Below are 21,160 nucleotides of genomic sequence, written 5' to 3'. Positions count from 1 at the left end.
CACAATAGCATCAAGGCAAATAATGCTATTGTGCTATGCCTACCATCCACATAGCTTACAGCTTTCAATAAATGTTTCATAAATGTGTCCATTCACATAGTGTGTATGTGTATGTGTATGTGTGTATATGGATTATATTGATGTGCAATTGTATGTCTGGTTATTTATGTGCTTGTGGTTATAAAGTCATTTTTCTCCCACTTGGGGAAAAGCCAATGAGACCACAATAGCACGTCACAGATATGTTTAAAGTTCATCAACAGCTACCAGAAAGCACAGACAACTTCTTCATTTCAAGCACAATTCCTTCCTCATCAGATCTAACAAGCAAATCAATGAGGGCAGAGCTTGCAAAGAAGCGGTTGTGATGACTAGAGCATCTTTACTGCTTACTTTTAGCATTTTGGCAGCGCAGAGTACAGTGGGAAGATGGAGAAAGTGCTCTCGGCGGAGGCTGGGACTCCCCAGGGCTGCAGCCCCCATCTCCACCTCCTCTCTCCATTCCCTACTGTGGGACAACGAGATTACAGCAGTCCCCGGGGAGAGCCCAACTCCCAGCAGGAGCCATAGTCCCCTGCTGGTTGCCTATATGAGAAAGAGAGCACGCTTCAAAATCCTCTCTGGCCCTAACATGGGTCAGCCTGATAAAGATTATGTCTCACTTTTAAATGAACAAAACATCGCACTCAAGCCATTAACCTCTAGTAGAGTCTTGCATCGCATTACTAGACAACTACAATGTGATTACTGGCTAACAGTGTTTGAGCAATGTGGATATATGTGGTTTCAAAGCCCATTAATGATTGGAAATGTACAGAATGTTATTAGCTACAAGGTAAAATATGAGCACTTGTCCCATGTTGTCCCCGTGTAAAAAGGAAATTAACATAGTTTCAGCTGGGTTTCAGCCACAACAAATAGCGGAGGACAGGAAGGAGTGTGGTGAGCAGCCGAGCGGCAAGAGGCCTGGACAAGGCCTATTATGACAGGAAGCTCCACTCATCAGCCATTCAGGGCGCTGTAAGAGGAGACATAAATCAATGGTGTGCCAATTATGACACCACACTGAGCCGTGTGAGTGCAGGGAATTAGCCGCACAAATCTCAGTATCAGGTTCAGTTAGATGGGCTGCTCTGGAGTGGGGAGGGAATGCCAAAAAAACACCACAGGGAGGATAGAGAGGAGGCAGGGAAAAGAAAAGAGAGAAGAACAGAAGTAAATGCTGAAATGTGAGGCAACTCATTACAGTTGATAAGGAAATCAGCCAAATGCATTCCTGTTTATCTCTTGTGTTCTTTTTCAGCCCATAAATTCATAGCATACATGAGAGGAAGGTAGCTGGGAAGGCTCTGCAAGCCCCATTAACAAGTCTTCACTGAACCAGCGAGGAAGCGAAAGCATCTGAGGTGAAAACTGTAAGACTGCAGCCAGTCGCCACACATCAAGCGTGGTTCTCATATTTCATTCTCTCACACTGAGATTTCTCTCTTAAGAACATTAAACTTCACCTGACACCTCCCCCCCTCTCTCTCTCCACACACACACACACACACACACACCCTCACAGAGTGCAATCAAGCAGGCTTCTCGGCTAGTCTCAGGGAAGCTAAGAGCACGGGTTTGAAGCAGGCAGCCACGGCGTTCAGCTGGGCCTGAACACGATGCCTCGACACCACTGAACACACAGCTGTATCCCAGAACTTAGATTCTGATTAAATGGAAACAGAACAGCCCATTAAAGTCATTAACATACATCTAGAGTATGCATGGGGGGATGTGCACCAAAGGGTGTGCATGCACAGTAATGTAGCGCATATATTAAGAAAAGATCCGCTGATAGAACTTGAAAGAGCATATCTTGCAAAAGCTTATATATATTATTTATCACTCAGACATCAAAAAGGAGACTTTGTAATGACCTTTTTAATTCATATGCAAAGGTAATTCAGATTCTGAGGCTGGAAATCCACCAAAAAGCACACGCACAAGAGGCTGCAGCATGACTGTACCGGCCTGTATGTTTAATTTAATGTCATACTGGATATGGTTATGTTTTATCTCATAGATTAGCATGAAGCACATATGCTTCTTTTAATTTCTGAGATTAAGATGTGGTAGTCATCTAGTTTGTGTGAAAAAGGGGGAAAATGTGTAGAAGAGAATGTGTGACTAATATGGTAATGTTGAGTTACATTTTAATCATTTCTGCAATGCTAATGGAATTTGATGCAGATATATTCTGGAAAGTCTTTTTTTTTTTTAAATAGAAACACATTTTCTAAAAAGGAAAAAGATCTGAAAATTATAAGATTATGTTCACTTTTTTTATTTCATTGTAAGGAACTAAAATCTCCTCATTTTGCTGCGTTGAGAAACAAACAGCAGCGTGTTTGAGTAGCTCAAACACAAACATTAGCATATATTGAAAGGTAGACTGGCTGTCAGATGTATCCTGTGTGTCTGATAACTCATCACCTCCAGACTCCACACACTTGGGAGCAGCAGGAGCCGGAGTGTCACTCTGGGCCGAGAGTTATTTGATATCCCCAGTGAGCTGCTCAGGTCACACTCCTGTACAGTGTGTGTGTGCGTTCAAGTCATCAAACATCAAGGTTTGTTGCCTGCGATCCCTGCTGATTTTGGTTTCTGTTCATTGGTTGATAAATCATGAATGTTTTAATTGTACTCTGACCTTGATGAAATGAATGGACATCATTTATCAATTAGGAGTGCAATGGGGTGATGTAGGGAGAAAGTGTCTGCTGACAGAATTATTTTTCATCTCGTCTTTGGCTCGGTCAGCCTCCCTCTATACTGTGCACCTTTAAAAGAGTTCTCAGGTTGAAACCATTTTCATCTTGCAGTGAGGACTTTTTTTTATTTTTTATTATTGTCATTACATTTTCTCCCGCTCATAAAATCCCTCCCCTCGGTACAATCTCAGCTGTTTACCAAGTATAATTCAAAAGGAGAAAATCAAGAAAATAAATGTAAAAATTGAGAGAGAGCTGGTATGACCAGCCTAATCTGTGCGTGGGCGCTTCAGTGTGCTTGCACAGTATGGCTTTTCATGACACGAACATCAAATCCCAAGAGAATACAGCTGCCACGATGAGATGTGTTTTTATGGGGATTTAGGCTCTGGAAGAGAGATTTGAGTATTACCTATTGTCAGAAATGTGCAATGTTAGAAGAGCTGTAGCAATGGAGGATGGGGATATTAAACAGGCCTGTTAATGTTTACACAGTGTTGTTGATGTTCCTGTAGACCTGTAAAGTCTTGACAGTAACTCTTGGTGTTGAGTGCTACATGAGACTTATTGAAAGGTGGCGAGTGGGAGGTACATAAAGGAAGATAATTCTGCTCTTCTGAGGGTTTGGAGGAGCTGCAACCCCCCACCCTCATCAGCCATTTCTTCCTCAGAGCAGTCTAGCATGCAGAGGGACATCGTTTTTCATCCCTCACAAAGGGCTCAGTGAGCCCTGTCTTTAACCAGCTAACAACAGACCATCCTACCCTTTAGTTCTTCAGACATCTAAATGCTGGCGGCGTTCATTTTAGTCGGGCAATGGAGAATCAGCTCAGGCCAGTTTTCTAACCTGGAGTGTAGTCCAACAACATACCCAGATAGATGTGTGACCACGAGCCAGAGAAGCCCAGCACCGACCTTTTGAATGGTGGGCTGCCATTCTCAAACACCGGGCCCCAGATTGACTTCGCCCTCAGCCAGATGAGAGAGCCTGCTCATGTGTGAACAGCCCTGACTGCCTGCATGGGCTCGCCAGATCCAAATGCCCCGCAGGTCTGAGGGAGCATTTTACAGCCTGTTTAACAGTAACTTCAAAAATCCCCCCGTCCCATTTTTTTTCCACAAAGAGATTTCTCAGACATCAGGCCTTGGTTGCTGATTGCCTCTGAACGTGGTGTTGATTAAAAAGTCAGCATTGTTCAGGCTTTCTTGTTTTCTCTTTCTTGTGGATCCTGGGAGTACAAACAGCTCGATAGGCTGCGTGTGAAAGTCTTCGGGCCTTGTGTCTGACGAGGGACCCGCGGTGAGAGAGAAAGGGGCCTGCTTGCCCAGCTTTTGGAATCCAATAAAGTGCTTTATTCCAGGGCTGGGGCCGACGTGAGGCTAATCTTTGATCTGAACTGGAAGCTGAGGGCTCCGGAGTGGGCCACGCTGCCCGATTATTTATGGGAACTTCAAAGGTTCCGCTGATCACACTTGTGTCTCTTATCTAGCGAGCGAGAAACAGCCACAACAACAAAAAGTGACTTTGTGAGGAGAGAGGAAATTCTAAGCACGGAGAGAAAAAGGTAGGGATAAAGGCGTGAGCGTTTGAAATAGAAAGGGGGAGGGTTTGGTGGGGCTCTGTGGGGAGATCTCCAGATTAGAAGTGATCAGGCCGATGAATATGGGCCATCTGCCTGGGAATGTGCCTCTGGCTCCGTCCGAGAGACAATCGGACCTGAGGAGGATAAGTGCTCCTCTTTTCCTGTCTGTTCCCATGGAGGAGAGGAAAGGCCGCCGTCGTCAGGGAACCCCGCTCTCCTCTCTTCCTCAATACCTTTGCTTGCCCTCCCCATCTCCCTCACTTCCTCTTTGGCTAACCCCCCCCGTCCCTCCTTCCACTATCACCACCGCCACCTCCACATCACATCAGAAATGTGACTGGCCTCAAACTGCTGACTTGCTCACAGTCCATTGAGTTTCCTCTCCTTATCAAATTACAGCCACCTCAATAACCCACTCGCTGCAGCACGCCGGAAGAAATGAGGTTTTCTCCACCGCCCGCCCCTGGCACTGCACTCTTTCCCTCGCTTTTTTCTTCTCTCACATTTTTCTTTCAAAAACAGCAGACAGAGGGGAAGGAGGGGGGTGTGTAAGAGAACGGGGGTGGCTGATATGAATGTTGGCGTATATTTTCCAGTGGGCGTACGATCGTAATGTTTCGTACGAGCATGTGCGAGGGGGGTAGAGACGGCCCATAGGCTGCACATTGCTGATTTGCAGACATGGGCCGATGTCCAGATGGCATGCGCCTTCCGGGAGACTGTTTCTTACTTCCACCCCAACAACTGCTCACTCACAGCAGCCCACCAAGACCCCAGCTACCTCCTAGCATCAGCTACCCTGGGTCACTTCTCCTTTTAGAGCCACCGGTCGTCAGAAACAGGCCGCCATCTCTGTCCACGCACTCCATTGCCTTCCTTCCTTACGCCTGCAACAAGAAAACTACCACCATGTCTCAGTGGAGAAAATGACACAGTCTCATCAGCTGTTATATACCTGCAATAAGAGAGCTTTGGGGAGCCAACGAAAAGGACCACGCAAGGTCATCCGTCTCATTTTGTGAGTGAAGCTGCAGTTATTACAAAGTCAAAATGAAAAGCCTCATCCCCAGGTCAGCTGTCTGACAGTTGATGGATGTCATTTAACCTTCCCAGCAGCTGGTTACTGGTTTAGACACCAAAGTAAATAAGGCCAAGGGAGGAAAGTTGAAAACACCTCTCCAGGCCCAGATCCATTTTCTCCAGATATGATATAGTCGCCTTCGAAGAGTAATTGATTTATCTTTAACGTCACCAGCATTGATGTTTTTTGAGGTCGTAATTGCCCCGCGTTAATGCATGCAAATGAGAGTTCAGGATAAATTTACAGGAACTTGTACAACCCCCTCCCCCCACACACTACTCCTCCAATGTGAATTAACATCAATATTTATCTTAGTTCTATTATCCAATTCTTACCTCATTCACATGCTAATTGCTACAATTACCATTAAATAAGGGCCCCGGTTCAGAGGAAATAACCTGCTGCTGAGCACTTGAATTACTGACTCGTCACCTGTGCGCACATGATGCACACACTCACACACACACTCACACACATACACATACACACCTACATAGAGACAGCAGAGAGGAGAGAAGAAAGAGAAAGTATGTTAACATCTGCCTTGTGGTGGATTTTTAAATCCCAAAACACTTGACAAAACTACAATGCAACCATGAGTTTGTACATATTTTTGGAAACCTATCCTGTCAGTGGCATCTCGGCTGGTTCTCCGACATGAGAAGACAGCAAAAGCAACTGATTGGAAGAGTAGCCCAGATTGGGAATGAATGCTCATGTATAATGATTGGAAGGCGCCCGCGGAGGGTTAACATGAAAGCCCAGCAGAGTGCCAGCCCCAGTTACCTGCAGAGCCGCAGTCGACGTGCTCTGCCTTCACCTGTTTTATTGGAGACGACGCCGGCGTGTCAGTGACAGCGAATGTCCAAGTTGAGTGGGAGTAGATTAGATTAACTCCCCTGTGAAAGAGCCTTGTCTGCTTCCATTGTGCATCCTGTCTAGTTAAAACGACACAGGTATGCCACGGCAATAAGCAGGTGCGCTGACATCAGAGTCGTGTTGGGAATACTGGCACTGATTGGAAAACCTATAGAGTATTCCTCAAACACAAACACACGGCTGACGGGCAGCTTCTACCCCCTTGAACAAGCGTCTTTCATGAAGAAAAAGTGAGTGATTCTTCAGGGCCACAGGGGTACAAACTGTACCGCACTGCACCCACCGGACTCTATGCTCGGCCCCTTAAGGGGTGTTTCTCCCTGCAAAGACATCCATTTTGTAAATCGACATGGTGGAAGTGGGAAGGTGTTATTGAAAAAGGCCTGGCAGGGAGTAGAGACTACAGGCACTGCTGCAACCAAAAGAAAGGCCTAAAACCTAACTGGATAGAGACACAGAGCCCGGTACTAACTGAGTTGTAAACTTCTATTGCCCTAGGGCTGCAGTCATACTCTGCTCATTGAATCAGCTTGTAACATAGGAGAGTGAATTCAGACCTTGTCAAGAAAACAAAAAAATAAAAACTGAGAGAGATAGTGTATACAGAGAGGGAACACGAACAATGCAAACTAAATAAGTAAGAAAAATAAGTAAAGAAAATCCAATTTTCCCCTCAGGAGCAATATCAATTCCTTTGAAACTTTCTGAGAAAAAAACTCTTTACTGTAGTAATGCATGGAAAAACCTGACCTCAGCAATGATCCCAAAATGCTTTCTTTACTTCTTGCTGGGATAAGAGACTAGTTTCCCATTTTAGTACATAACCTCCCTCAAACAGAAATATGCATGAAGAATGATTACCGATGTCAGAGCCGTCTTGCCTTTTGGCTTGGCCTCGCGCTCATACAGCACAATCAGGGGAGCTGATGACCTTTGCTGATGGCAGAATACCTAATCGCGAAGGCCTCTCAGTTGTAAAGTAGTAGACACGTGGCACAAGATCTATTAGTTTGCTCTTTTATCTGTAATAATCCTGACAGAACAAATAATACCCAAGCATATTCTGAGCAAAAAATAAAGGGTGAAAGAAATTATCATAATCATTCAAAGTGACGCTTTGGGAATGAAAGAAATAAATGTGAAAATAAATTCAGATTCGATAAATCGACCACACTTGCAGGGCTGAAGTGAATGGAGGCTGTGGAGTGGATGGATACCATGGAGCACTGTCTGTCTTACGCACACAAACCTCCCTCGTAAATTATCTTGAGCAATGTAGAATTTATGAGGCAGAGATATCTCACTGCCGGCCTATCATTTCCATGGCTCTGTCACCGTAATTCTCTCCAAAACTGCCCAAACCCATAGATAAAAACGGCCACTGCAGCTACAGATGAAAAAGCGAGAAGAGGCAAAAAGGGACAGTAAGTGAAATAAGTGAGACTGGATGAGGAGGCTGTGGTCTTTTTCTGAGTCAAGTACCCACTACATCTGGGTAAAAGCGACTAAAGAATATGCAAAAGTAGAGTAAAGGAGAGGACAAGTGTGACAATTAGAATTTGCTCTGTTTATGTTGCGTGAAATCAAGTGTCAGGGGAATTTGGTGAATTGGAAGATGAGTCAAATTGCCAGGCATACGCTGCTTACATTTTTACCTCAGCTGGCGCGGCTCCTCAGCTCGACAATAGCTTTTACCTTTTGAAATATGTGTTTGTGTTTCTCTGTGTCAGTGGGAGTGTATGTGAGTGTGTGTGAAGAGATTTGGGGGAGCTTTTAGAGCGCTATCATAGAGTAGGTGGAGGACGGTGGAGTGTATCAGAGAGGGCAGTCCGCACATGCTGCCCTGTGAGATTGGATTCTCACCCATGAAATGTAAGCACACAGAAAAACGCTCTGCCGCAACAACCTCCTATTTACACAGCAATTTTCCACTCGCTCGCGACAGAACTAAATCGCATTTGTCTCCCTGCCGTTGATACCACGCTGCCCTAGAATTTCATTCATATCCAGTTAATTAGCACTTCCTCTCCCGGCACCAGAAAGAGCAATCATTGGACAAAATGTGTGGAGTAATTTATTACAGTTTATTACAGTTCATTGAGGAAGCCAGAATGTGTTGGATATTAGAATGATTACTTGTGTTTGCGCTGATAGCAGTCTGTGACAGGAAGAAGTAGGAAAAAAAAAAAAGTTATTTACCAAAAACAGCTGGACGGATAAATTAGGCCCTTTCTCTACATGACAGTATCTCCCACGACTGCGCTGTTTCAACATTTCTGGGTGAAAAGCGACGTCTCTCAAGCTTTACTCCCCCCTTTGAAAACGTTAATTGCTATTCATTACTCGCTATTGCTGAATGATAACAATGTTGGAGTTACAATTCTGAGTCATTAAATTAGAAGGAAGGGGATGAATAGGAGGAGTGGGCAATGGAAAATCCTCATCCCCATTGAGCCTTGACAATGTGTTACAGTTTAAAGGGTCGCTTCATCCAAATTAGGGGGAACACATTTTCTTACTTACCTCTTGTACTATCTGTAGTAGTAGTTGCATGCAGATAGTCTTGGATTGATTTGCAGAGCTTTAGAGATTCCTGCCCCCACCCCAAAACTGGTGAATGGAATTTAATTTGTGCTGCTCAATTTCTTGAAAAACAAAAAAGCAATATATCTTTCCAGGAACAATGTCTTTGTTACTTTGGTTAATTTTACAGAACATAGGGTCAACAGTTTTCACAGTCACTATATCTTCAGTAGAAAGTAGTCATCTTAAAAGCTGGACAGATAAAATAAATATCTGCATGGACACGAACCCTGTCGCATAAAATTCAGGTTCATACAGGACTAAATGGTTGTGCCAAATATGCTTTGGGGGCAACAGAATTGCTGCAGGTTTTTTTTTTTTTCAGTGCAGTGTTGCGTTATTACTCTGCACAGGATTCCTGCTGGAGGGAGTCAGTCGAGGTGGAAGGCTTTAACACTGGAGATCAGGTATGTGCATCTAGCGTTAACTATGCTTTAGATTCCAGGAGCGGATATTGACGGTAAACATATTAAATGTGTTGTCAGTGAATGCACTGCAGATGCATTAAGTGTGGATATTTTGTGATTTTTGCAAATATGTTGGCTAAAAATGTTTCATTATGTTGATAAAAAATGGAATTCATGCATCTTGACGTGCATTTCAAAACATATTTACTGTTGCAATTACGTAGCATGTAAACATAATTTTTAGGAGACAGCTTTGACGGCAATACACCACTAGAGGTAAGTGAAGTGTGAAATCATTTATTTTTGTATAATCTGGGTGAATGGACCCTCTAAGACTGAATATCATCAACCCCCCCCACTCCTCCCCATCATCACTAATGCAGCACTCACCCAACAGCTGCAGCAGCGTGGACATACACACGCTCATGTGGAGCTTCTTGCACCACCTCTCTCAAACGCGCACAAACCCGTTCCTTCATCAACTGGCCACACTCGCACCTGTCTCTACACACACACACACCAACACACACTCGGAGGCGGATGCACGAGCCTGCGGAGGCTGTAATCTGTAATTTGTAAGTTCCATTTGTTTTTAACACACACCAAAGCAGTGGTCCTGTGGGACCTAATAAAACCTCATAAGCACACGGAGAGGAAGCCCGAGGCGCTGCTCTTTCCCACAGATCTCACCTTGATAGATGATTTTAGAAAAACACAGAGGCGTGCTCCACTAACAAAGTGCTGCGAGAAAAAGCAGTGATATTTAGACTCTCCATCTGAGGAGAGGAAAAATGAGGAGGAAGAAGAGGGGGAGGAGGAGGAGGGCTCTGATTTGGGCTAAATTACAGGAGCTTCTCTCCTTTCTTAGCGATTATCCAAAGAGAAGCAGAGTAATCAGCGGGATACCTGTTTGGTTGCCCGTGAGGGAAAAAAAAGGAGAAAACTAACTCTGAGATTTTGCTATTTTTTATCTCTCCTGCTGTTCATGCAAGGCAGAGCTGAGTTTAACAAAAACGAAGGCCCCATTTTTTATTTTGAAGTCCATCCCATAATCATTTGTTTCATAGTGTTAAAGGGAGTAGCCAGTGGATATGTGCCCGGGAATCATGGCCATTACTTTATATTACTTTAGGTCTCTAAAAACGAACGTGCCATAACTGGCAATTTCGGACCCCCAGCTCTGCAATATAGAAATAATAATAATAATAAAAGGGCTCATTTAATTTGGAGAAACAAAAACAATTATGAATCTGCCCGGGTGGAGGTCATCTCCTCTCTGCGGCACTTCTCCTCTTGGTTTCATTTCAGAATACCTGTAGACTTTTTCAAGGAGAACTTGAAATCAATTTCAAGCCCCATTTAATTTTATACACCCGTACATGCTGACCCACAACAGCATAGTTCAAATATTGATCTTCTTTAGCGGGTGACCCAGGGTGCCTCTTGGTAGTCAAACACACTGCGCAGTTGCATCCTTTAAAAATGAAATAATGAGTTCAAAAACGATGGGGAAAAGGAACTACTTAGGACTGTTTTGATGCGAGAAATAATTTCCTCAAACTTGGTTCCCATGCAACGCGCCTGCTGCTCCAATGAAGACGGATAATGACCTTTTGAAAAACAAAATTTCAGCGTTTGCCTGGAGATCTATTTGTCAGCAGCAGCAGCAGCGTGTCTTCTGGCGGTGGAGAAAACAGGCTTGCAGGAGCACAAGGAGAAGCGGTAATAATGCTTTGCTGTTCACCACTACCATTAAGCTGCTGGTGATAAAAAGGTGCAGTGCTTTTAATGGCTTGTGATAGCTTCTTTCTTTTTTTTTTTTTCTTCTTTTGCTTTCAGTTGTACGGCCACTCTGTTAACTCAGCACACAGGGTAATACGTCTCATTTGAGAGGATCCCACCGAGAGGAGAATGCTTGAAGGACGGTATGAGAGTGACACTACATTATAAACATACTAATCACAGCTGGCTAAGATACTGCAGTAAAGAAATAATTGGACTCAAGCTGGTCTGGCTGCTTGAGCATTTTAGCGTGCCATTTGCAGAAATAGAAAACCTCGGGACACATTATATTCAGAGGGGGAAAAAAAGGCTACAAACGGTTTCTACTGTGAGGTTATCATCCTGTCTTTATCCTCCTGTAACTGTATGCGCGCGTGTGTGTGTATGTGTAAAAGTGTGTGTGATGTAGTGAGAGCTCCCGCAGTGTAAAGACAGGGAGGTGTTGTGTCGTGTGTCTTGTCTGCCCCCCCCCACTACTCGCTCACAGCCTCCGTTTGGCCTAAAGGAGCGCTCAAGCGAACCGAGCAGGAGAGATTTCTAAACCAAGCGGACATTCCTGAGCTGTATTAAAAGGCCCGGCTGGGAAAGAAGGCCACTGCAATGCAGATTTGACAACCGAGAGTGTCAGCAGCTCTGCAACCAGCAGCCTTTATGTGACCCTTTTCATGGTTGGGAAGTAATATCAACACCTTTGCAGTACTGACCAAAAATATGTGCGTAGCATCATGGCATCAAACATGTTGGCTTTGTAATCTTGTTTACTGAGTCTTAAATCAAGATTTTGTCAATTTTCGATAATTTTACTCAAACGTTCTTCTAGGACTGCTCTGCTTTAAAGAACCTTGGCTTCTCTTGTCGACTGCAGGCATCATATTGCCAGTACTAACGAAAACTTTCATGATTCCCAACCTTACAGATTAGCAGGTAACACAGATAAATATCTCCTGTGGTGTCATATTTTCTCACAGCAGTAAATGTTTGACACTCGTGTTAATTAAAAGCTTCATTATGAATTTGCCACCTTCCACAAAAAACAGGTTGGTAATTATAGCGAGGTGAGGACATCTGCAACTGCAGCTTTGTTTTCCCGAAGTGGAGTATATTAGCATCAGCAGCACCGTGAATGCTAATGCACTGACACCATAGGTCCAGAATAAAGACACGAGCACTACAGGCTAACGCTCAACATTAATGACCGCAAGATATTTAGCATTATTGGCAAAATGTAAATACACATTTATTGATGCACTGTGCATGCAAAGCCCTGCAAGCATCCACCTACAGATGCCAAGAATTCCTACATATGTAAGCTCAAATATGTAAGCACACATTAAAAATACAGCCAGACCCCCGGTGGAAAAGCTTTGTTGGTGAGTAAATCTATTGCACTGTTTGTACCATTCTTCTATACAGGGAACAAATTTAATTTTGTTCCATTTACAAAGGTCTAGTGGAGTAAGACGGTGGGTAGCCTTAAGAAAAAAAAACACACAAGTCAGCCCCACTGTGAAGTCTCTGTGAAGAACAAGGCAGCACTCGCTCACACACCAAATGAAATTTCAAAATAAACGACTGAGCTGTGATTTACAATTCTCCTCCGGGCCAGAGAAAAGTGAGAAAACATTTCAATCAGTCCCTCCGCCTTTGTTATGCTGCTATGAATCAGCTGTTTAAGGGACAAAACAGCTGAACGGCGGCGAGAGAAAAGACTCTGAATGATTTCACACCAAAACATAGAACATATTGAGAGGTATATTCCAGAGCCCATGAAATTGGGTTTTAAGTTTTTTTGATTTGTGCCTGATTGAATCTGAGTGAATTGTGCTCGACTAAATTGACTGAAAAACAACAAAGCTGGCATTGCTTCGTGATATAATGGACATATTTCAAATACAGAGTTTACCTATAAAAACACAACATAGAAGAGTCAGATAGCTTGTGAAAACGGATGTAACAAATGCTTAAATCAGAAGATCCGGGTTTGACTTACAAGCAGTTAAAGTACAAGGTTGGTGTTTTTCTGTATTTTTCTTGTTGTTAAAAATTCACCCAAAAAAAAAAACAAAACCAGCAATGTGTCTGTCTGTGGCTCTCAGTCCCAACCCACTGGTTCCTACTAAAGATTGAAATCTTGAAAAACAATTCACAAATACACAGTTTCATTTTTAAAAAGACTCTGGTCCTGTTGGAGAAACATTTGCTGCAACAGGAAATAGTGCGTTTGTTGGGGACTATTTTCAGCTGCAGATTATTACACATTCAGTCTCTAGTGACTATTTCCAGCAGCAGGACATTGTCTGTGGGATTGAGTCAAAATACACTACAGTGTGTGTGTGTGTGTGTGTGTGTGTGTGTGTGTGTGTGTGTGTGTGTGTGTGTGTCACCCAGTGCAAAAGTGAGGTGTTTTTAATACAGTGGAGCTCTATGGCACAGGACACATATCAGGCTTTAATACTTGTTAGTAGATACATTCATTGTTGGTCTTTTCCTGTGGTTTGATGACAATAAGAAAAATACAAAATATCGCCAACCTTTACCTTTAAGGATGAACAGTAAGAGTGGAACAGTAGATCAAAACAGAACCAACTATTGTGTGTCAAAACCTTTCCTCAAGAGGTCAGGGGGGAGGTGGTGTGGTGGGGGTGGTGCTCTCTCTGAGACCCATTTGAAGCCCAGCGAGGCCGCGGCTCATTTCTCAAACTCATCTCCAATGCACCCACACCGGCCTAACGAGAGCCCATGTAGGGACAAAAACCTATTAGGCCTCCCCAGTTACAGACAGCATCTCCATTTACAGCTGTCAATAGTACAGCTTGGCCTACAATAATTATCCCCCAGGAAGGAGCCGTCCCTGCACGGTTCGCATTAGTCCGGCCCCGAGAGACCGCCAACCTGAATCCTTCGATATCTAAAGTCCCCGTGAATAGCGACGCTTTGGGAGGCAGGATCAAGGACTGAACCGAGGGGGAAGTGTGTCACGAGTATTCCCAGTCCTCTCCTCTCTGCATCCCTCGCCTTTAACCAGATGTATCAGTGTGTGTGTGTGTGTGTGTGTGTGTGTGTGTGTGTGTGTGTGTGTGTGTGTGTGTGTGTGTGTGAGGGAGGAAGGGAGTCGGTTCCAGCACAGTCGTAGAAAAGAGATCAGTGTGAGTAGGAAGAGGAGGAGGAGGAGGTGGAGGAGGCCGCTGAAACCAGAGAGCCTGGGCAATTCCTCCCAGGATCCACCAACATAAAAGGATCGCCTCTTCTAGGTGACCTAACCATTTAGAACGATACCGAAGCCGTGTACAGTTAAGGGGGAAATTCAAAACAGCCCGACCAAAGAAGCCACAAAAAAGAAATCAATAGATGCAACAATAACAATAGACATCAGCGCAGCGGAATGCCATGATAGAAAATCCAATTACAAATCAAAGGAAGGCAATTTTAGAAAACGGGAGATCTGGAGATAAGTCCGAGGCAAAGACAGAGAGAGAGATGTGACATCAAGACAATAACAACTGCTGCTTTTTCCTCTTTAGACATAACTAACACCCTGCTTCCCACCCAACAGCACCGTCTTAGATAATAGAGTTACATTTACGAGCGTTGCCATATGCCCACCCAGTGCCTGGTAAATAGAAAATCCATGAGATGCCATGTTTTTATGGCTCTGAAGACAGCTACTAACTACCATGAGCAAACCTGAGCTACCCCGTCAGCTTCGGCTTGTACCATAAATATATTTATACTTTAATACGGGCCTACAGCGGTGAGCATTGCATCCCGTAAAAGCCTCAGCACACTGTAATTCATAACTCCCTCAATATCCAGCGCCATAACTCATGAAATGAGCCACTACAATACAAATTGACGGTAGGAGAAAAAGTGACATCATCCTGCGGAAGGATGAAGCCGGCACCCCATGTGGTAGAGAAACTCTCCCCCTGTCGAGAGGAGGGACGGCCCTTCAGCGGTGGTGTGATACCGCCACTTTTTTTTGTAATCAGAAGCCCACAGTTCTCCCACCACACCGCGGGGAGTCTCTCCTTGTGTTAATGAAAACAAACATTTAGCCGGGGTTTATACGCGCCACAGCCGACTACAAAGAGCATCAAAGCAAACTGCCTGGGAACACACACCCCAACACTGCTGCACACAAATAAAGGCAAGGTATGCTTCGCTAATCTTTTATGTAATAAACTCCTGTCTTCCTGTGATATCATGCGGCGCCATGTTCACACATAATAAGCAAAGCTGTTCGGAGCCCAACTTAATACAGTGTCTTATTTGAAATGCAAACAAACTGTGAGGCAGAGGCTATCACCTCAATCTATTCCCCTTCTGTTCTCTGGCTGTCATCTTACACGAGCCGACGCTGCAGCCCTGCACTGTGGCGGAGGGGGTGGGGGGGAGCAGGAGAGAGGTGGTGGTGGTGTCGGGGGAGCCGGGAAACAGGGGCAGCATCCTACGAAAGGATGGGTGATGTGGGAGGAAAGGGATGGTGGGGAGGGAGCGGGGGGGGGGGATGGAAGACGCCGGCCACAGCGTGATTCAGAGGGTTGCTTCCCCTCGCAGCGCTGCAGGGCGAGGATTTACCGCAAAGAGAGAAAAAAAAGAAAAAAGAACAAAAGCTGCTGATACATTAAAGGGATTTGAAACAAAAAGGGATGTTTCATGAAAATAGCACACAGGAAGTGTCAATTTCAGCTCTGGCTTGGACTTTTAAAGGAACCTACTGTGGGCATAAACATACACACACACACACACGTGGCCAGGTACACACACACATGCACTCAAGAGGCTTACTGGCCATTCTGAGGATTTGGATGTAACAGGGATGTCGTGGTAAACCCACCTAAACTCAGTTTCCTAACATTTTTACTTGTGGAAAGGAGCTCAGGAAGCTTTTCACAGCTTGACATAAAAATGTAAAATATGTCCGTCATCAGAATACAAACTGACGATGAAGGTACTTAAAGGAAAACAAAACCAGAAAATATTTAATCGGAAAAATGTTTATTACCACGATCACGAGCCTGAGGTGATAGATGATCCTCCTGTTTGTCATCTCTACATACACCAAGCCACAATTCCAATCTATTTATAAAAAGCATTATTTTAGGATGAGAATAAGAGTTTGTGGCCTTGGCTCCTCTACAGTGTCTGTGTTAGTGGCACCTGGTTGTCCACATGCCTCCCCCCTGATCCCCGGCGGGGTGTGCCCGCTCTGGACAGATGGGTGGGAGGGGGTGAGGGCCATTACCATGATGGCGGGGGAGAAAGGGGAGGGGTAAGATTCAAAATGAGAAAGCAGGAGTTTCCATCACGAGCATCACTGCCGTTATTTCCCCTCAATCACTGCAGTAACACACACTGTTTACTGCAACACATGCTGCTGGTAGTAAAAACTGAATTGGACGCTCGACGACCCCCCCCCCCCCCGCCTCCCCAACTCGCTGAATTAAAACATGTGAATAATTCAGCAGACAGACAGGCACACGGGCTCTTAAGAGTCACCTTGTTGTTGATTTTTTCACCTCCCCTCAGAAAATTGCCGTCTTCAGGTTTCACAAAACAAGGGGATCAGTGACAGAATCAATTTCCAAAGGAGGAGGACAAAAAAAAAAAAAAAGGGAAAATCAATGTTAATTTGCAGAGATTTATAATTATTCAAAGTGCTGTCACTTGGTGGTGGTCACCATTAGAAAAATGAAGGGGTGTAGAAGAGATTGAAGAGCTCGCTGTGGGCATTTAGATAAATTGAGAACATAAAATATTAAAGAAGTTTTAGGTTTTTTGTAAATTTGCAAATCTAAACGTTGCGTGTATTTTCAGCAAATCTACAGATTTTCTTTTACTTGTAAAAACATGATTTCACCGTGTAAAACAAGGATATTATGACAAGTGGTAAGTAGAGATGAGATGACCTAGAAATTGAAATTCTTCACTAAACACAGCTATATATTTGTTTCACATCATAAAAGTAAAATGCACTCAGACTGGAGACAAGCACAGATATATTTCTTATTTAAATACCAGCAATGTAACATGTACTGATTATTGCATATGAATCCCAGAGGCCTCACAGCTCTATCTTCCAGATTTTAGGGGTTGAAATTGAAATGTGCTTTTTAAAAAAATCTGTTTGGTTGAGCAGATCCAGCCGGGGGTCAGATTAGGTAACGCAGTCAGAACATAGGCACCAAATGGACACAGCATGTCGATAAATGATGTGTTTTCTGCGTAATTCAGAAAACAAACTGCTGAAGGAAAAAGTTGGCATCCTGATACATTCAAAGACGGAAAGGATTCTTTTAGGGATTTTTCTTTTTTTAACTGTAAAACAGTCTTATCTTTACAGCAGAGGAGTGAGCACAACAAACTGACCGAGAAAACATTTCCAAGCACAATGAGTCATGAAGCGACGGATGTACACAAACACTGCGTGGTCCCACGTCACCTCCATCGCTAATTCACTGCTTTAATATCAGTCCAAAGGAAGGGGGCAGGAAGATGACAGGAAATGAAGAACAGGCTGGTTGAGAGGATAAAATTAAAGGGTTGACCCTCCCCCTCCTCCTCTTCACCTCCTGTCCTCCCTTTTCCCCCCACAAAAGAAGGGTGAGGGTCAAGGGTTAAAGGGGGGGCGCGAAAGTACTCAGGGTAACAACACAAAGCAAGCTGCGATGCTATCACGTGCCGCCGAGAAGCGCACGGAGGAACGAAAGGCACACGGACGGAGAGCGAGTGAGGGGAGAGAGGGAGGGAGAGAGAGAGAGAGAGAGAGAGAGTGAGAGAGAGGGCGAGCCTCATTCAGTCTTACCTCGGGCAGGTAGAGGAACGCAGGGGGACACTGGAGCGAGTGAGGTAGCATCCCGGAGCCGGAGAGCAGCAGGCAGCCGGAGTTGGCCATGGAGCTAAGCGTGGGGTGACGGGACGCTTTGCGCATTTAGCAGGGAGATCCTTTCGCTCTACTCTCTTTCTTCCTCTCTCTCTCTCTGGCTCGCTTGCTCCCACTCACTAACACTCACTCTCTCTCTCTCTCTCTCTCTCTCCGATCACTTCCTTTCTTCAGCCTCCTCTTGCCTTTTAAATTTCCCCTTTTGCTGGCTTTTGTGTCTCTATTGAAGATGTAGCAGGGAGGCGAGCGGTGCGCAGACAATGTGCATGTTCCACCTTTATCACTAATGCACTCTCTCTCTCTCTCTCTCTTTCTCTCTCTCTCTCTAGGTCTCTCTACCCTCTCTCTCGCACTATCCCTGGCGCGACTCTGTTTACTTTGAGCACGATAAAAGCCAACATAAGCATTCAGACACAGAAGGGGAGGTTCTGTGCAAGCCGAGGAGGAGGAGGAGGAGGGGTTGTAGAGCCGACAGGGGGTTGGGTAGGTTAGGGTGGGGTTATAAAAGTGGTGGTGGTGGTGGTAGCATTGGGGGATTTTTTTGGGGGGGGTTACTGATGAAGTCCCCAATGGATTCATACATCAAACGGGCCGGCTGAATAACAGAGGGGATGTGAATGACATTAGAACAGCTGATCCTGGGCATTAGCACCTCGTGGGACACTGCATGATGCCTTTTAATTGCGGCCCCCCCACCCCGCAAACACACACATAAACACACACCCCCCCTCGGTGGCCAGCACCACCTCCCTTTTCCTCCTTATGTGTGTGCGCTCAAGGACACACACTGTACGGCATGTTTAACAGATATATCCGTGAAGCCAGGGGTTTTCGCATTAAAACAAAAACCGGCAGTTATTAGTCCCGGTAGGGGCATCCTTCTTCACCGGCTCCTGCATCTACTGAGCTGTTAACATGCAGCCAGCATGCATCCAGCATAGCACATACTGCAGCGCACACTAAACTGTACAAGCAAAACAACTCAGAGCTTCCTTTTAATGTTTCTTTTTGGTTAATTCTGTTTGATACTGCTTTAAAAGAAGCAGACAAAGAGAATGCACAAGATGTATTGGTTACATCATAGGCGCCAGTTGGGTATGGAGGCTCCATTACCTTCAAGTTGTGGTAAAACACAAGAAATCCAGCTTGAATCTCATCCAACACAAGCCTAGCTTCAAACCCTAGATTGGTTGAACATGGGTCATGAGCCGGGTAAGACAACATTTGGTTATTCTTGTACTCTTGTAATTCTCCTTGGTATGATCAAGACAATTTATATTTATGAAGCCCAAAGTCACACATTTGTCTCAAAGGGCTTTACAATCTCTTCAATATACACTTTCTATCTTTAGATCCTTAAGTATGATGCTATCCTGTGCCACAGAGGAGCCCCCGGAGGAATTAAAGGGCTGGATGGAGAGTGATCAAGAGTGAGCCAGTCAAACGATTCAATTTGGTCCTTACAAGATGAAGATGTTTTTTATTCTATCTGGCACATTTTTAGCTTGGTTCCAGACCTCTGAATGGCTGCCCACATCTCAGATTTTTCTGGCGATTCAAATAGGTCTAGTGTTGTGCTCGTTGATGGCTGTTTCCCCGGTAGAGAAAACAACTAAGACAATCAGGGCTCTTTAAGCAGGATTAAGAATGGGGATGTTATCTTCCTGTGCCAGAGCCAGAATTATGGCAACAGAGAAATTGCCACAAAAAGGCGACAAGCATGGATGAGCTGTACAGGTTGTTGTAAATCAACTTAACGCTTGAAGGTGCTTCTGCAGGCTGGATGTAAGCGGATGTGTATGGAAGTCATTCAGATACATTTGTGTGGCTCTTGTGCTTACAGTTGTATGGATTTTGAGTACAATGTCAACGTGCTTTATCTTTTGGGTTTGCTTGATGCTCAGGTCTGCACAACATGTTCCCGAGGTCTGCTCTTCTGCAACACTCTTGTCTGCGTGGATCCGAAACTTTTACGTGCGTCTTCGGTGGCCCCACATCTTATTTCTTCAACTGATGTGAAAAACAGAAACTGCTCATAGCAAGTGCTACCGCTGCTCCTGTGTCCACTGAGAAGGACTGATACGTCAGATGCTACTGAAATAAAGCATTCCTTCATAAAACGGCCAACAAGGACACAATAGCTTCCATGGATAGTTTCCATCCACATGTATCGCAAATGTTAACTATATCTTGAGTAAAACGGCAAAAGAAAATACGAGTGAATGTTTGTTTCCACCCACTACCGTTATGCGATTGTTAGGAGTTTTTCAAAGAAGGCAAGAGCCAACACTAATTAAGTGTAAAATGTATTTATCTTTTGTTCTAATTTGCCATTTCCATCAAACTTTTCTAATGCAATCTTTCAAAATATGCTGTTGGAAACATGGGTAATGACATATTGTGGGGGTTAGTGAAAGACTTTCCTGTCTTTCTGCAATTACATTAGCTGAAGTCTCACCTTCTAAGTTTGGTGCTTTGGCCACTCCGACGGTAATAATCGTGTCCTGCTGTGGGAGGCACAATATGACCACAGAGGAGAATTAACTCGCTCTGGGACGCTCCTTCTGCAGATAAAACTATTCCAGGCATGTAGCAGAGGGTCGGCTGACCCGTAATTACACTTTCATTCTTGTGTTTCATGAACTCAACAGAAAGAAACAAAACATCAGTTATTCAAATAAATTCTCACCTCCGTTGGCTGCCATCTTTATTGCCAGTATACAGTCTCATTCCTGGATAATTGGCCTGCCCGTTTGATGCAAAGATCAGTCATCACAGATGATGCGGTTTAGGCTGAACGGTTTGGCATTGCCTGCTAAAGATGAGTATCCATCTCCCCGTCTTACTCCTCTGTATGTTCTTCTGTCCATCGCTCTTTTGCTCTCTTTTTTTGCTCTGTCTGTCTCAACCAGTTAATAATTTAAATGAGCACTGCCAGAGCAGTGCCTTTTCTTTTTGTCATGTGAAATCAAAGCCCTCAAAAGCGGTAGAGATATCCTCAGTTAACTCCCCACACTGCTGTTCTGCCAATTAAAGAAAGATCAACAACCGCTGAGAACGGCTCACAGTTGATCACCAAAAGAAAAAAAAAAGTGATCTTAATCATTATCATCCTCATCATCAGTTTTGTCACTGTCGCCCTTTGTCTTCTTCTATTTCTTCCTTGCGGCGCAATCACCACATCGCTGTGGCAGCCCTGTAATAATCAG

At 44.4% G+C, this 21,160-nt stretch overlaps 1 protein-coding gene across 14 annotated transcripts in view; it reads right to left on the bottom strand.

The window, feature by feature from the left end:
• Positions 1–21,160, bottom strand: part of LOC127356659 (RNA binding protein fox-1 homolog 3-like) — a 468,674-nt gene that overhangs the window by 72,913 nt on the left and 374,601 nt on the right. For 2 of the 14 annotated variants that reach the window (XM_051388631.1, XM_051388635.1), the window contains exon 1: positions 17,874–18,313. The exons of the other annotated variants lie outside the window; for them this stretch is intronic. In XM_051388631.1, coding sequence (XP_051244591.1) covers positions 17,874–17,999 — 126 coding nt within the window. In that variant the 5' untranslated portion in view covers positions 18,000–18,313. Of the gene's footprint in view, positions 1–17,873; positions 18,314–21,160 lie in introns of those variants that run through there. 14 annotated transcript variants of the gene reach the window in all.

This window comes from Dicentrarchus labrax, unplaced genomic scaffold, assembly GCF_905237075.1.
Source record: "Dicentrarchus labrax unplaced genomic scaffold, dlabrax2021, whole genome shotgun sequence".
Classification (NCBI taxonomy): Eukaryota; Metazoa; Chordata; class Actinopteri; family Moronidae; genus Dicentrarchus; species Dicentrarchus labrax.
The sequence above is the reverse complement of the archived record's forward strand: the minus strand, read 5'-3'. Positions and strand labels throughout refer to the sequence as shown.